We start from the raw sequence: 18,000 nt of genomic DNA on the forward strand, positions 1-18,000 counted from the left end.
AGAGTGGGGTGGAAAGGGGGAACCGATTACAAGGATCTACATGTGACCTTCTCCCTGGGGGAGAAACAGAAAAGTGGGTGAAGGGAGACATCGGACAGGACAAGATATGACAAAATAATAATATATAAATTATCAAGGGTTCATGAGGGAGGGGGGAGCGGGAAAATGATGAACTGATGCCAGCAGCTTAAGTGGAGAGCAAATGTTTTGAGAATGATGAGGGAAATGAATGTACAAATGTGCTTTACACAATTGATGTATGTATGGATTGTGATGAGTTGTATGAGCCCCCAATAAAATGATTTTAAAAAAATTTAGTACAGGTACACACTTAACAACCATGATTCCTTTTGTGAAATGGGATATTATGTGACTTGGACATTGTGGAAACAACTGTGTCACTAGGGGATCCCAGGTTCACTGGCCCAGGGGCTGCTTTAAGTCCCCAGGTATCTCACTTTAGAAACCTCAGTGATCTGTAGGATCCCACCCACTGGGCTATTGCCACTTTCTCTGCTAACCAGTTACAAAGAAGGTTAGCTTGCCTGTGAGGACCTACCTAGGGAGAGAGGGGTACAGACCAAAGAGGCCCAGGACAGCTGAGTCAGGGATAGTGTACACTACGGGACCACAATGAACAAACAGTTACTAGACTCACCAAGTCACAGGATCTGAGGGTGAACTGCAGTGGAGTTCAAGGCTGACTTTCCACTCCACAGCCAATGACTAGGTGACTTCCTGCTGTGTGCGAGAGGCTCAAAATAAGGGCCTGGTGGCCCAGCCCATAGGGCTATATACAGCTGGTAATACATACCTGTAAGCTGTTTCTAAGTCATTGCTTTTGTGCGAGGCGGAAATCTTTACAGAATAGGAAGATCGCCAGGTCTTTTCTCCTGCAGAGCTGCTGGTGGGTTCAAAGTCATGCCCAAACTACATGTTACGTATTAAACCAACAGGAGTGTTCACGGTTAGACTACTGGGGGGAAAGATGTATTTGACGAGGTTTCTTTATAAGGAATATTTTCTTACTGCAAATAAACGTGCTGAGAGAATTAAGACTCTAGCTCAGTGGTTTCAACCTTCCTAATGCCACGACCCTTTAGTAGTTCACGTTGTGGTGACCACCCAACCATAAAATTATTTTTGTTGCTACTTCATAACTGTAATTTTGCTGTTATGAAGTAGACGACCCTGTGAAAGGGTCGTTCAACCCTCAAAGGGGCCACGACCCACAGGTTGAGACCCGCTGCTCTTGTCTTTAGACCAGCTAGGAATTCATTTTGTAAAATCATGCTTCCCTTAGCCTGTTATACCTCGTCTTCTCTAGGCAGGAGTACAAGACTTAGGAATTCCAATATAAATGATAGAAAGGAGCAGGTATATGATCTGGGCATCAAATTTTCAGCTCGATGATCATTCATAAATTATATGAATGAATTTGAGTCCCAGATGATAGCCTAATTTTCCTTTCACACTAACCTTAAGACAGGAAAGCCATTTAAGAAGTTGTATAGCATTTTGAAAGGAGCCTGGATGGCTCTGTGGGATAAGCATTGGACTACAAGTTTGATTGTTCAAACCCACCAGATTAGTTTTAACCATTGAATACAAATTTCATGATGTGAAATGTAAACCTCACCTAATTTACAATTAAAAAATCTAAAAATATATAAAGCACACTGTATTATATGACCCTGCCCACTGCCCAAAAAGACTGTTTTAGAAACTCTAAGGCAGGGGTCCTCAAACGTTTTAAAGCAGGGGGCCAGTTCACTGTCCCTCAGACTCGTTGGAGGGCCGGACTATAGTTTTAAAAAAACTATGAACAAATTCCTATGCACACTGCACATCTTATTTTGAAATAAAAAAACAGGGCAAAAACACCTGGCAGGCCACATGTGGATGCCTGTTCTAAGGAGTTCTATTCTGCCTGATAGAGTTGCTGAGTCAGGTCTAGATGGTAGCGGGGTTCTAATAGCATTTTGACTTTAATATTAACACAAAGGTAAAAAAATGATGATCATGCTTGGTTGTATTTATAGGAAACAAAGAAAACATACAGTAATAATTTCAAATGCATTTTATTTCTTCAATAATGCCACATGTGGTGCTTTTACTTGAATCAATTTAAAAGTTGATTTTGAAACAATTCAGTATTACACCACCAGCTGATTTGATTTCTAATCTCTCCATTCCTTTGGGGTGACTCTGCCAATAGGGGACAGGTTCCATTGGATTCCAACTTGTGTTGCTGTCTGTAAGAATGAAAATGCTGTTATGCATGCTTAAAACATAATCTACTGTTCCTTTAAGTGCATTTATTACGTGACAATGGTATTCTACAGACTGAAAACATACAAACTCGTCTGGAATATAGTGCCTTCCATGTAGTCCAAACTTAATAGTGATCCTGATTTATTTAACAGAGCAGTACTGCTCAACACAAGGTTTCACAAAGTTTATGGGGAAAAATGGAACATTCCCACAAACTTTCTAAAGACCCCATATAACTTCCAAAATAATGAAGTTTTTGTACATCTACTGTCCAATATAGTAACCACCAGCCACACGAATACTTGAAATATGGCTAATGTGACTGAGGAACTGAGTTTTTAATTTTATTTAACTTAACTAATTCTAATTTATATCTCACATTTCTACACTACTTCCTCAAAACATTGATTCTGTCAGCAACAACTATGAAAAGAATTGTCAAAGACCCTATTGTAATATCCCTTCACCATTAAGGAGCACTTCTTCCAAAAGCTCCTTTAAAGACAACACCTGTTTATCTTTATAATTATGTGTATTTCATTTCAGAAAGATGTAAACAAAGATGGGAAAGGCCTATCAACGTTTATTTAGTCAAATTTATTTATTTACTGGAAGTAACTTGAGAATTCCTACTTTTAACAAGTACAGCGACTAGTAATTTGCTTAATGAAGATGTAGAAACTGAAATATTGGTTGCTCAAGTCTTTTAAAAGATATTTAACTACTGAATTGTAGATAAACGAATTTTTTTTAAATGAAAACATTGGAAGCAAATTACATCTCATTTATCCAAAATACTGTATTCAGTTTCTCAGTGTAAAATTTTAGGAGGAAATATTGGCTATACGAAGTGTGTCCAATAAGGGTGTCCAAGAGAGTAAAAATCCTGAAAGTCATATAACAATAATCAATTTTCTAACAGCAAGCAGCTGTTATATGGAAACGGAATCAGAATTTTTGTGTTACGATGGAATGGTGAGTAGAATATAAAGAGGCAGATTTTAAGAAAACACAAGATCCCATTTAAAGCTACATTATATGGAAAGGGCTGCTTTGTGATCCAGTGAGAAACTTGTTATTGGAAATGTTACGTAATGAATGATGAATGTTCCAGAAGAAATTGGTGCATTTAGGCAGGTAGTTAGAGAATCTCTAAAAATTTCTCTGAACTATAAATGTATGCTGCTGTATTAAAATATCAAAGCATGATCCAAACAACTAAAAGCATGTAAAATAAAAATTACCAGTGAAAATTACTTACATATGTCCAGACAGCAATACAGAAAGTAGCTCCACTAGCTAAAATAGCATTACCATATTTGTCATGGAAATCAGGTGCCCGTTTCTGGTGGCTATGCCTTGCCATTGCTTGCTGAATGCTTCGCACTTAAAAAAAAATACAGAAGCACATCTATTATCAGAAAATGAGACCATACACAATTAATATTGCCAATCAAGAAAGCAAAGCTAAAAGCGAAGTAGTATACTTTGAAACACATCAAAAATAAGATGAAAGTGATAAAACAAATATAAAAAATGCTAACCCTACCATCTAGGTGGCAAATAAATGGGTGTTCACCATGTATTTCTTCCATGTTTCCTATATGCTTGAAAAGTTTTATAACAAAATATTGGGGGAAAGCAAAGCAATGGTGATACAACATTTACTTCAAATTAGTATTTGTACAGCCTTTGTAACTTTTATTAACTTGAATAGTTATGTCTTACATTTTCACTAAAGTTTACTCAAAAGTGTTCAACAACTTATACTTATGAGAAAAAATAAACCCAAAATGAACTTCAAATTTAAGCACACTAAATATTTATGATCTTAAAAAAATTTTAAAGGGAAGTATTTAAATTACTAATGAATAAAGCATCATGCTAAAAAAAAAAAGAGTATAAAGTAGTATGTAAGAAGCAGATATAAGATGCAGACCACGTTCCTCAGGAAACTTCTAGTGTAAATGAGATTAGATAATGTAGACACAAATCACTCTTACACAAAGAATTTTATCTAGCAAAACACTTTGAATGGCAGGCAGGTATGATTTAGTTGTGTAGATATCAGAAAGAGGTATCTGAATAAAGGCAGAAACAGAAAAGCCCAGTGCCACCAATTAAGTTCGGTAGATGAATAAGATGCATAAACATGTCAAGAGGATTAAACTAAAAAGAATCGTGATGGGTTCTCAATACTGGGCCACTCTTTCTGGTAGACAAGGGGTAAAGGTATTATTGAGCAGAATGACAAGATTATAACTTTAATCTTACTGTTATTCTAGTGAAAAGATAAAGGATTGTTCTCAAATGGTCTCTTGTGAAATACATATGAAAGCATGCTAGAGAAACGGTGAGGCAGTCCACTCTCTACTAGTCCTTTAAGAACAACAGCCTCTATAGGCTATAGAAGACAGTGGGAGCCCAAAATTCACCTGCAGAGTCCCTATTTGGATGAAGCCCCTGGCAGATCCCTTCTGGCCAGTCAAGGGACATGAGAAGCTTTAATATCAGACAAGCTATTACTGTAAACTTGATTATGGTGGATGGAACTACAGTATAAAATGATACCTAGTCTGTTGAATTCCCTCTTGACCCATCCTGAATTTGCTCTAGGTTTAATTATTTCTCATTTGTTCCAATAAAGAAATTTTCTCTCTGGCTTATCTTAACACAGCTGGTGGTCTTTTCTTTCTCAAACTCTCCCCCTCCACCGCGTTTTGTTTTTTATTGTTTCTTCTGTTTCCCAGTTTATGGAGCACACTAAGAGCGGATGCGTAGAGACAATGACTGATGTAAAAGCTCATTGGGGACTGGGTGTGGGGGAGGGATGAATACAGGAGAGGGGAGGGTGCACTAGAACTGATTGATGAAGTATACACAACTCTTTAAAAGCAACTGAACTGTGGAAGCATATGGGAATTTTAAATCAATAAAACAATTTTAAAGAAACAACAAAATGACTTCTATGTGACACAAAGGGTTGAGGGTTATGGTTTCTTCTCATGAAGGCTTTATGCTGCTTTTTGTTTTCAATTTTAGTGATACCCAAGATGAGCATCAACCTTGGGAGAAAAATTAGTCTTTCTAGTCCCATGAAGATCAGTCTCGGAGACCCCCAGCTGCAGTTCTACCCTGTCCTACAGGGTCACCTTAAATCCCAATAGACTCCTCGGCAAGTGAATTTGAGAGAAGATCAGCAACTCTGCGAACATTCCGCAATAAATTCTATACTAAAAGAGTTTAAACAACAAAATCCTTCCCTCAGGTATGCTAAAGGAGCTCTGGTGAGCACTGGTTGGAGCCCACCAACTACCCTGAAGGAGAAAGATGAGGTTGTTTGCTCCCTTAAAAACCCTTTGGGTAGACAACTGGACATACCTTGCAGAGGGGGAGTGGGGAGATGAGTTACTTAGGGTTCAGTATAGCAATAATGAAACCCACAACCTTCCTCTAGTTCTTAAACGCTTCCTCCCCCCAACTACCAGGACCCCAATTTTGCCTTGCAGACCTGGTTAAACCAGATGAAGCACAGCGGTACAGATGGGAATTGGAAACGCAGGGAATCTAGGACAGAAGAACCCCTCAGGACCAGGGGTGACAGTGGCAATACCAGGAGGGAAAGGGGATGTAGAAAGGGGGAATGGATCACAGGGAGCTACATATAACCTCCTCTCTGGGGGACGGGCAGCAGAGGGGTGGGTGAAAGGAGACGCTGGACTGTGTAATATAAGATACAATAATAATTTATAAATTATCAAGGGTGCATGGGGGAGAGGGGTGGAGGAAGGGAAAAAAGGAAAATGAGCTGATTCCGGGAACCCAAGAGGAAAGCGAATTTTGGGAATAATGAGGGCAACAAATGTATAGATGTGCTTTACACAATTAATCTATGCTTTGTGATGAATTGTATGAGCCCCAATAAATGGATTTAAAAAACAAACAAACAAAAACCCTTTGGGCCAGTTATCCTCTGAATTACCGGGGTGGAATGCACTTGCAAGGTGTGCTGTTTTTTGTTTACAAAGAAGTCAGTTTCAGAGACGTTCGCTCAAAATGAAAGGAATAATAGAAATGCAGCTTTTGGAACATGAGAAACAAGCCAGTGACTATTTATTGGTTCTTTTCAAAGGCATTTAAATGTGAAGAACACATTCTGGTAATGCCCTTAAGATTTTTAAGAGGGGGGCCGGGGAGCGGAAGCCTAAAGTCATTAATTGCTTAATGGGTCACCTTGACTATTAAAAAGGGCCACCCACGTGGTAAGAATTGCTCAAGGTCACCTTCAATGCAAATCATATAAATATTAACTGATCTCTCTTCTCTCGCTCTAATCCAGTACATTCTCAATAAACAATGCTGATCCCAAATATTCCTGGACCTGCCTAGGTGACAATGTTTTCTTAATGGCCGTGACTGTTCTCAGTTAATAACCCACAAGTAAACTTAAACGTTGCAGCACTACCAATCAAGTTGTCTGCAATAAATCAGGTGAAAAGCTAGATTACATTTCCTTGCGTGATGGCTACAACATTTGGAGAGGCGGTTCTATCTGGGGTTAGGAGTAGTAAATGCACCGCTATGGCTGAAGTTTAGGGGAGCCTCAAGGAACCAGAAACATTCACCAAGAACATCCTCTTCGATCGTACGTAGGGCTAAGCTGTGACTCACTCTGATAACTGGGAGCTGAGAACCTAAGGAAAAACGGCGTTAGGAGGCCAAAGCCTGCGTTGGGTCCTCCCGATCATCGAGCCGATGCCGACTCACAGCGATCCTACAGGCCCTTGCGGTGGGTGGGGGATGGAAAGTCAGGCTGAAGGACTACGTGTTTTAGAATTAGAAAGCTAGGAAGTGGGTGAAGGCAAAGGGCACAATTCACAAAGGCGAATGGACATAAGGCTCCTGGAAAGTATTCGTTTACTCACTTTGAAGACGACTTAGTGCGTTTTTGGCCAAGGGAAACATCGCGAAGAAGTTCACGGCAGTACGGCACCTGCGGCGGCTGGCTCTGAGAAATTCGCGTCCGGCACCCTTGCAGAGAGGTCTGAAAAACAAAATGGCTGCCGAAGAATGAGATTTGATAAAGTCTCGCGATAACTAAAAAATCCCCCTGAAATGGTCCTTCTCTTTGCGGCAAGGAGAGACAACGGGCTTTTGGGAAATGTAGTTTCCGACTTTGTCACTGACACGTGGTGGTGTTTAATAATCAGAGAACCTCTTGAAACTAGTTTTGGAACCGGGTGGCGCTAGTGCACTAACTTCAAGGTGCGCAGTTCGAACCCACCAGCAGCTCATGGGAAAACACTAAGACTATCTTCTCCAGTAAAGATTACAGTCTCAGAAACCCTTGTGAGTTGGAATCTACTTGGTGGCAGAAATGACCGGAAACACTGACCTTAACTTCAGCTGAGTAGTCTAAAGCACCAATTTCAAGATAGTCTTAAGGTTTGGGTTTTTTTTAATTTTGCTCCACATTAGCTAGTTCTTTCTCTCCCCTCCAAAACGGTCTTTAGGTTTTATATACGATACCGTGGGTGGCAGTGGGCTATGCAGTGGGCTGCTAACAAATTGTAAACCACCAGCTGCTCTGAGGGAGAAAGATGAGGCTTTCTACTTAATTGCAGTCTTGGAAACCCATAGGGGCAATTCGACTCTGTCCTGTAGGATCGCTAACAGTCAGAAGCCGTGAGTTTTGAGTGTGGGTGTCTTTGAGTTCTAGCAATGTGTCTTTCCTGATAATATGTCCAAAGTAAGCTAGCAGAAGTCTCACAGCCTTCACTTCTACGTCAGAATCAACTCGAGGACAGCGAGGGTGGTTTTTTGAGTTTAAACAGTTAAAACCCACCAGCCACTCTGCTCCCTTAAAGACATTCTTGGAAGGGCCACTCATAATTAACTCCATGGAAGAGGGTTTGGGGGTTTGGTGCAAATGGGTGAGTGCTTTTGCAATGATTGGCAGTCTGAACCCACCTAGAGGATCCTTCAAAGATAGCCCTAGAGATCTGCACACAAAAGGTCACAACCTTGAAAATTCTATGGAACACAGCCCTACTCTGACTCATAGAAGGTCGCCATTAGGTAGAATCAACTCAACAACAATTAGCAAGTCTCTCACTGGTGCAAATGGTTAGCATGCCTGGCCACTAGCTGAAAGAATGGAGGTTCCATCTAGTTCTAGAGGCTCCTTGAGAGAAAGGCCTACAAACTTCAGGCACTGACAACCCTAGGGAGCACAGTACTGCTCCTGGTGGTGTCTCCATAAGCTGAAATTGATTACATGGAATCTTTTTTTGGTTTGCTTTACTGCATGCAAATGGCTTAAATTTGTATTTTGAAATAATTTTTAATGTACTGAAAAGCTGCAAGAGTAGTAAAAAGAACACTAATATGTGGGTAAATATGTGGTAAAGTGAACATAACAAATTGTTGATTGCATTATCTTGTGGATTGATGTTCACAATACAATTCTTTACATTTTTCTATATGTTTTAATATTTCCATAAATAGCAAAATATTGAGGGAAGACTCCCTGTATTTTCTTTACCTGGGAACACTAATTGGAACTATTTAGCCCCATTTGTTCCTCTCTCTCTGTAAGTCAGAAAGTATTACTACTAGGATTCCAGTTCATATATGCCTCGGTTCACTCCAAACAACATATGTTTAAACATGCCTCTGCAATCAATGCATGGCTACAGGCATGTTTCTCTCAGTAATATTTACACTCATACACTTAGTCTTAGGCTCTTTAGGGTGCCTTTAAAAAAAAGATACTTTTGGGTGTGGTGGAAAAAGTGATATGAGGTCAGGGCTAATACCAAATCTTCAACAAAATTCAAGTGGACATCCTCCCAAATCACTGAAAGTTTGCAACAGATTTCCAGGAATGCTGTACCACGTCAAACAGCAGTTTGGGTTGGTTTTTTTTAAAGAAAACTTTGTATTGTGCACTGGATAAAGGTTTGCAAAGCAGATCAGCTTCACATTCAACAAATCATACATCCTTGTTTCTCACTGATTGCAATCCCCATAACAAGTTTTCGATGTACCAGGTATATTAAGGAAAGCTTGTTGGGAAGGCCTCAGTGATGAATGTAAGGCAGAGAGGTAAGCTAAGAGGGTTATGGTGATTTTTTTAAATTCCAAAAGTATAATCTATTTTTTAAAACTCATTTTACTGGGGACTCTTACAGCTCTTATAACAATCCATAAATCAATTGTATCAAGCACATTTGTACATATGTTGCCATCATCATGTTCTAAATATTTACTTTCTACTTGAGCCCTTGATATCAGCTCCTTTTTCCCTCCCTCCACCCTCCTACACTCGTGACCCCTTGATAAATTATATTCTCATATCTTATATGACTGCTGTCTCCCTTCACCCATGTCTTTTGTTCATCCCCGTGGGAGGGGGTAAGCATGAATCATTGTAATCAGTTCTCCCTTCTTCCCCTCCTCCACCTACTTTCACCCTACCCTTCTGGTATCGCTACTCCAATTTCTGTTCCTGAGGGGTTTATCTGACCTGGATTCCATGTGTCCTGAGCTCTTATCTAGACCAGTGGACATGCTCTGGTCTAGCCAGAACTGAAAGGCAGGACTGAGCTCATGACAGTGGTGGGTGAGGAAGCCTCAAAGAGCCAGAGGAACAATGTGTGTTTCATCGGAGTGCCCTGGTTGACTCATCCCTTCCTTGTGATCCTTCTGTGAGGGGATGCCCCATTGTCTACAGATGGATTTTGGGTCTCTGCTCTGACCCCTTCTTCTCAACAATATGCTTTGTTTTGGGTCTTCTGATGCCTGTTACCTGATTCCATCGACACCTCATGATTGCACAGGCTGGTGTGCTTCTTCCATGTGGGCTTGTTACTTCTTGTGCCTGCTTTAAGACCCCAAACCCTATATTTTTTTATAACTGGGCACCATCTACTTTCTTCACCACTTTTGCTTATGCACCCATTTGTTTTCAGCAATCATATTGGGAGGGTGAGCATCACAGAATGTCAAGGTGTTAGAACAAAGTGTTCTTGAATTGAGGGAGGGCTTGAGCAGAGTTCCAAACTCGGCCCACTTCCCCAATTTATTGCCATATAAATATGTATATGGCCAATATCTCTATTTTTATGAATTAATGTATTTATATATGTACACACCTATGCTTATAACTCTATCCATAGCTTTGCTTCCTAGATCTTTCCTCTGTTTCTTTTACCTTTCTCCTGCCCCACCATCACACTCGCCCTCTTCTGCCTTTAGTAATTCCTTTTCAGTTAGATTGCTGTTGCTCCAACAATTCCCTAGTTGTTTCCCTGTCTATGGCATTGTTTGCTCACTGCTCCTTTCCCCTGCCTCCTCCTCCCCACAAGTCCCGCCGAAACCATTGGTGCCATTGCTTTCTCCTCCGGCTTGCTTCCTATGCTTATCTTATATAGGTAAGCAAAACAACAATAACAGAGACAAAACAAAAGATTGAATTAAAAGTGAAAATACAAAAGAAAAAGCTAGCAACCCCCCTCCTCCCAAAAAAGCATACGTGATTCCAGTTCTGTTCCACTGACCTTTATGGCTATCTCCCCACCAGACCTGTGGGCTTACAGTAAGCGGCCCTGCTAGCCTGAAGTCTGTTTTGGGGGTTCCTCAAGGGCTTTGTGGCTTTCCTTTGCTCCAGTTGATGATCTGTTATGTTCCATTCTTGGTTCGCCCTGCTGTGGGGGTGGTCAGACCAGATTCACTCCCCACAAAAGTATAATCTTGATAGATTTTCTTGAAAGACACAGTGAGATCACCAGAGCTTATTAGAAAGAAGTTTAAAAAGAAAGAAAGAAAGAAAGAAGTTTTAAAACTGCGTTGTTGAGAAATAGGCCAGGAAAGTTGTACCGAGTATTGAGGATCTTCCCTCTCCCCCCCATCAACACAGTACACCTGCTTATTCTTCCAGGATAAGAATTTTGTTGAGAAACCTTACCCCATTCACCCTATCTACAGCCTTGTCCTTGCCCTTTCAGACTTCTTTTTGCTCATAAAAATCAAAGAGCATTTCAAAGGCGCATGATCCCTCAAGAATGCCAACATTATTGCTCTCAAAGAGCGCAAACATCTTTGAGGAAGGGTTAGAGATGGAAACACTGCCTTCAGAAGTCTCTAGACCTCGGTGGATGCTGAGAAACAATAGATACACGTTTTGATATTTTTTTTTTAATAAAGGTCTCTATGATTTTGTAGCAAGTTTTTTTTAAAACTCTCTTGTGTATATGTGTGTGTATGCGAGTGTGTGCGCAGCTGTTTCTTCAGATTTTTGAGGCATGCGCCATTAGCAGGTGAAGGTCCCTAAAGTGTTGCTCCATCCACCTCATTACGATTTACACTTTTGAGGCGACAGCTCGTCATCCTTCATCATATTTTGAGTGCCTACCAACCTGAGGGGCTCATCTTCTAGGATTCTAACAATGTTCCAGCACTAGTCACAAAGTTTTCCATGGCTAATCCCTCAGAAGTGAACCACCTATTCCTTCTTAGTCTGGAAGCTCTGCTGAAGCATATTCACCGTGGGTGAGCCTGCTGGTATTTGAAATCCCCATGGCATTATAGCAATAGGCAAGCCACCACTGTACAAGCTGACAGATGTGTGTGCGTGTGTGCATAGAGTTCGTGGGATATAGATATGTATTTCAAAGAAATTGTGTGGTCTAGGCAGTTCCAGATCCATGGGTCATGTAGCAGGCTGTTGGTTCATGGGGTTGTGGGAGCTGAAAAATCCAAAATTTGCAGGAAGGGAGCAGGATACAGGCTTTTCGCATCCCAAGAACTGGACATCAGATGGGATGAGTGCAGGAGAGAATAAGAAAGAGAGAGAGAGACTTTTTGAGAATATATTCCATTATATATGACTGCCCATTGTTTATGACTGCCACCTTTGCCACGAGACCAGAAGTACTGGATGGTGCTCACCTACCATTACTGAATATTTTGATCAAGAATTCTGTAGAAGAATCCTGACTGAAAGGGGAAAATGAAAAATAGAATTTCAAATTCATGGTTTCCTGACTCTGGAGCCATGGAGGTTGGATGGGCGCCTAAAATTGTTAGATTATTTTTAAACTTTAAACTACAAATATCACCTGAAGTCTTTGTAAAACCAAACAATAGCTTAGTTTAACCAGCAAAGACTACCTGCCTTAGGCATTGTTCTCTTTTAAGATCTAGCTACATTTTATTCAAATAACAATGTATATTTTTATCTCTTGAATATATTATTATTATTACCTGGTAAAGTCATCCCAATGAGTTCCAGAGATGCTAGGTAAGGGATCCTTTGCTGACCAGAAGCTCAGCAATTTGAACCCACTAGCAGTTCCATTAGGAACCCTGGTTGTGTAGTGGCTATGCATGGGGCTGTGATTCCCATGCATGGTCAGCAGTTCGAAACTACCAGCTTGGGAGAAAGACTAGGCTGAAAGCCTGGGCTTTGTACTCCTGTCAACAGTTTCAGAAACCCACAGCGGGTTGCCAGCATTAACTCGATGGCAGTGAGATCTGGGTAGTTCCACTTATGTAAAGATCACAGCCTTGGGAACGCTATGGGTACTTCTACGCTGTCCTGCAACACTGCTGAGTTAGAACTGGCAAACATCCATTGGGGTAGCTGTCATGTCATCAATTTTGTGAACGAAGTTGGTTGGGGTCGTTTAAGCATGTCTGATTATTTCCACCTGTGAAATCTCAACATTGCCAATTTTGAACACGTCATCAACTGGAGTGGCAGAAAGGGTACGGTGAAGGGTACAATGTGCTACGATCAGGCGCTTGATGTCTTTGTGGCCGGGGTAGGGGTGGGTGGTTCAAAGTACCACGGGGGCTGTGTGTAGCCGTCTGCGCCACCATTAGGAGGAGCTGCTGTAGCTTTTTTTTTTAAATCAATTTATTGGGGCTCATACAATTCATCACAATACATAGATCAATTGTGTAAAGCACATCTATACATTTGTTGCCCTCATCATTCCCAAAATTCGCTAGCCTCTAATTTTCCTTTCCCCCCCCCCTTCCCTTCCTCCTCCCCTCTCCCCCATGTACCCCTAATGCTGTAGCTTTAAAATCCACTCTTCCACCTACAGGGTCGCGACTCCCCCCAGCCCGACACCCCTCCCCACTCCTTGCAGGACACCATAGGACCCCACTGGTGCCGCACAGCTAAATCTGCTTTTCTTTTCTTTTTCTAAATCTACTTTTCGCTGGCCTTTTAAAATAATTTTTGGAGTTCTCTTTTGTTCAGTCCACCTGGCAATTTCTGGGATACACAAGAAATTCAAGCTCTAAGAATTCTCCGAGTTATACTTCGTTTTGTTTCCCTACTTTTGCATTTTTCATTGCGTATTTTAGCAGCAAAACGAGCTTTCACTTATCAATAACTTAGCTCCCATTCACTCACTGCCACACAGTCGATTCCGACTCGTAACGACCCTATACAACAGAACAAAATTGCCCCTGTGAGTTTCTAAGACTGAGACTCTTTGAGGCGTAAGAAGCCTCATTTTTTTCCCATTGGCCGGCTGGCGGTTTCGAACTGCTTTTGACCAAGCGTAACCCACTACGCCCGAGAGCTCCTCTCATAACTTAGCTAGGTCCCATTTTTTTCTAGAATATTCATCGAAACAGGGGGCTTTCAAGGACTTGGGAGTGAGTCTGGGCGTAGGGGATGGATCGGTGGGAAACTTTTTTTCCCAACCTCAAGCAAAAGCTCCCGCCGCAAACGCGCGACACCTCATAACGGCGCAAGCGCGTTGGAAGAGCTCTGCGGGGCGGCGCCGGGTTCACGTAACGAAAGGGGTGGGCCATTAGTCTTAGCCACCAATGGAAGCCCTCCAGATCTGCCTATTTCTATTGGCTAACCGGGACCCATTAGAAGCGCGCCGTCTTTTAGCGGGCGGCTAGGCTGGCGCGCTGTGACGTCATCGAGGGTCAACTAGGCCGGGCGACTGGGACCAATGGGGACAGACGGGGCCAGGCTTTCCCAGTCTCATGCCCCACCCTCACCTCGAGCTTGGGGAAAGTTTCGCTTCTAGGTGGCAGAGGAGCAGACATGGCAGCGCGTTGGTGGTGTGGGTCTCTCTTGGCGACCGCGGCTTTGGCGCTGGTGCTCATTTACGTGGTTCCCTCGGCTTCTGCCCAGAGAAAGAAGGAGGTGAGGACGCTGTTTGCTGCAGCACGGGCTTTTTCCAATGAGAGTGGAGTTTGAGGGGGGTCTCTGTCTTCTTCCGGTTTCCTAATCCGCGGGTTGTGTGCCTCTGATGGCTTCAGTTCCGCCGTTTTCAGAGTTAGGGGTTCGCGAGAGAAGAAACTCCTTGTGTTGTGGGGATGTAGAGTCTGAGACTGGTGATGGATAGTTGACAGCTGGCTTCTATACAGGCCTATGAAAGTGTCTAGCTACGCGTTTTGACACGTCTTTGGATGGGTGGTGTATGGTGTGGCTTGAGTTCGCCTTTAAGCCCAGAGTGTGGACTAGCTAGCTGATCATTGACTTCTACGAGCTATTATTTTTTTGTAGCATTTTCACTTCAAGTGTGTAAGAATTAGACTGAAAACTGAAACTGTGTCAGATTTATTACATTTCCCAAGTGATCGTTTAAAAGTAATTTATCAGGCTTTTAACCCATCAGAAGTATTACTAAAAGTATCAAGCGTGTTCCAAGTGAACTAAACTATGATCCCTCCTCGTGGAATTTAAAGGCTTTACTCACCCTAACCAAATTCACATTATGGTTGGAAACATTTGTTATTTAGAGCCATGTAATCTTAGAACTTTAACAGATTATTAGAGATTTTTGCCACTTTTCTAATTTTCTAGATAAGGAAAACAGGCTTAAACTTGCAAAATTAACTACTGGAGAACAAATACTAAGATCCTACTTTTTCCAGTCTAATGCTGCTTTTGGCACATAAAACAAGTGCATGCAGTTTTTAAAATACTAGTTAAAAATCTCAGATTGGCAAAAAGTAAGTTGTAAAAATAGACAATGATCAAAGGTATGGTGGAGCAGGCTCATCATGCACTGTGAAACTAGAAATCGATGTGCTCTTTGAGGATGTTCCAAGCCATTGAAGGATCTCTGGTGGTGCAGCAGTAAAGTGTTCCACTGGAGGAAGATTGACGTTAGATTCTGCAGAACTTACAACCTTGGAAACACGATGGGACATATCTACTTACTCTGCCTTAAAAGGTTATTGTGAGTCTGCAATAGATGCTATGGCATCAGATTTGGTTAGTTTGCCAAGTCATTCTTACATGGAAAGTAAGATACAGAGAAATATGGTACATAATTTTATTTTGTAGTCCTGTTTTAGGGGAACCCTAGTGGTGTGGATATGTGTTGGGCTGCTAACCAAAAGGTCAGCAGTTTGAAACCACCAGCTGTTTTATGGGAGAAATACCAGGCTTTCTACTCCAATAAAGAGTTAAACTCTGGGAAACCCTAAAGGGACTGTTGTTCTACAGGGTTCTACAGAGTCAGAATCGATGGCAATGAGGTGAGTGCCTTGTATGTTTGTGTGTTTTTTAAGACAATATAAATGCATATATACGTACTGTATAAGGAAAGATCCTAGTTGTACAGATGCTAGCCAAAAGGTTTGCACCCCCCAGCCACTTTTCAAGGAGAAAGATTTGACAGTCAGCTTTCATAAAGATCACAACCTTAGAAATCCTATGAGACACTTACACACTGCCCTATAGGGTCACTATGAGTCAGAATTGACTCTAAGGCAGTGGTTCTCAACCCTCCTCATGCTGCGACCCTTTAATACAGTTCCTCATGTGGTGGTGACCCCCAACCATAACATTATTTTCCTTGCTACTTCATAACTGTCATTTTGCTGCTGTTATGAATAGGGCGCTCCCTGTGAAAGGGTTGATTGACTCCCCCAAAGGGGTCTCGACCCCCAGGTTGAGAACCGCTGAATTATCCACAGGCTGGGATAGCTATGAGTCGCCATTGAGTCCATAGCAGTGAGTGAGAATCCGCAACAGGTGTGCTTAAGGTGAAGTCCAGTTTACTTAGTGAGTTTTCCAAAGCAGATCATTTTGGTGTGGTCTGTATGCTGTATTCCTTGAGAGAAAAAGATCTATAAAGTTCAGGGGGCCTATGGGACCTAGATCACCCAAGGGCTGACAAGAAACTCAGTTAAACATGCATGACTAGCCATATAGTACCAAGTAGGTTCTCACCCTTGGGGGAACCATAAAAGTGATATTAAACGTTTTGCCTATGGGCTAGCTGCCCTCTGCAACCCCAACAGCGGTCCTACTGTTCTACCTACCTTTTTTGATATGTATAAGCACTTGCTTTCAAGTCTCTCTATGCGCAGGATCTTCTACTGGTGTGTTTCCTTTCTGTGAAAGTTCTCGCTCTTCAATTTTTAGCTCATACCCTCTACCTGCATGAATTGAGTTGAATTCCACACCTCATATTGGATTATTGTTATGTTTCCAGTCTTCTCCCATAAACTATGAGCATCTTGAATGCAGAAATGGATTTTTACTAAAATTTCTTCTCCACTCAATAGTGCTGTTAAAAAAAGCCCTCAAACATCTGTTCTGTCTCACACAGCACTCTATTTTTCCAGCTACATTCTGTAATTCATGGCAGTGGCCACAAAGAACTCATAGACAGTGCTCATGACTAATGGAGTTTACCGTGAAGGTTAACAGTCTACGATTCAGGTATGATTAATGGAGTTTACCGTGAAGGTTAACAGGCTACGATTCAGGTAAGAAATGCTCAGGATATAGTTGTTCAATCTGGACATGTGAAAAAATTCTTTTAAGACTACTAAAGAATGCCCAGTGGGCATGCCACTCCATCATATGCCTCAACCCAAAAGCACTGAACTCCAGTTCAAGTGGGTCAGCAAACCCAGCTTCCTGAATTAATTGCCCGGTGGTGCTCTACTCCACAAGCCAGGCTCCTGCCCCAAAGCACTCAGCTTTATTTGCTCTGTGGGTAAGGAAGTCCACCACTCCATCTCTTGCTCTAATTCCTAGTTCTGTTGCTACTCTTCTGTCACTTTTCAGGTGTCAGAGTTGTCTAGATCAAGAAAGTTCAATGTGTAGGAATCTCAGGGTCCAGAAAACATGCTCCACTCCTAGCTTTTGCTGGTAGTAATGAGATCCCTCCTCCTCCTGTTTTTGAAATTGCTCATTTTATACCCAACAGTTTGGCAAGCCCAGTGAATCCTGTTAAGAACCACACAACAACTGAATCCTAGCAGTATCTTGTTTCCACCTTCTCTTGCCCAGATTCATCAGGAAAAGGTCTTTTGGTCGGAATTACAAAGATTGTGACTAGAAGAGCCACATCAAATACTTCGCAAACTTGCTCAGGTTTTACACACTAAAATTGGCTTTTATTATCAGGGGATTAATATAGGGCAGTAAAGATATCTGTTTGTTTTCCACACAACTTTCCTGATCTTAAACCATGCAATATTCCCTTGATCTATTAACACAACTGCCTTTTGATTCACATACAAGTTCTGCATGAGCACAATCCCATTCCTCTCAAGGTCATCTATAGTTTGTATGATCCACAAAATCAAATGCCGTGGCATAGTCAATAAAACACTTTGTGGTGGGTGTTCTCTGCTTCCAGCCAAGATCCTTTTGACAACAGCAATAATAACCTTGTTCCACGTCCTCTTCTGAATCTGGCCTGAACCTCTGGCAGTTCCATG

At 41.7% G+C, this 18,000-nt stretch overlaps 1 protein-coding gene across 1 annotated transcript; it reads right to left on the bottom strand.

Moving 5' to 3' along the window:
* Window positions 1-2,065: 2,065 nt before the first annotated feature.
* Window positions 2,066-7,314, bottom strand: LOC101650318 (cytochrome c oxidase subunit 7B, mitochondrial). Its single transcript, XM_004717635.2, has 3 exons — window positions 7,200-7,314; window positions 3,536-3,660; window positions 2,066-2,255 (listed from the first exon to the last, which is right to left on the bottom strand). Exons 1-3 carry the CDS (start codon window positions 7,237-7,239, stop codon window positions 2,181-2,183), a joined length of 240 nt encoding a protein of 79 aa, XP_004717692.1. The 5' UTR covers window positions 7,240-7,314; the 3' UTR covers window positions 2,066-2,180.
* Between the last annotated feature and the right edge of the window lie 10,686 nt (window positions 7,315-18,000).

This window comes from Echinops telfairi, unplaced genomic scaffold (genome assembly GCF_000313985.2).
Source record: "Echinops telfairi isolate 266 unplaced genomic scaffold, ASM31398v2 ScPeMD7_7418;HRSCAF=8456, whole genome shotgun sequence".
NCBI lineage: Eukaryota > Metazoa > Chordata > Mammalia > Afrosoricida > Tenrecidae > Echinops > Echinops telfairi.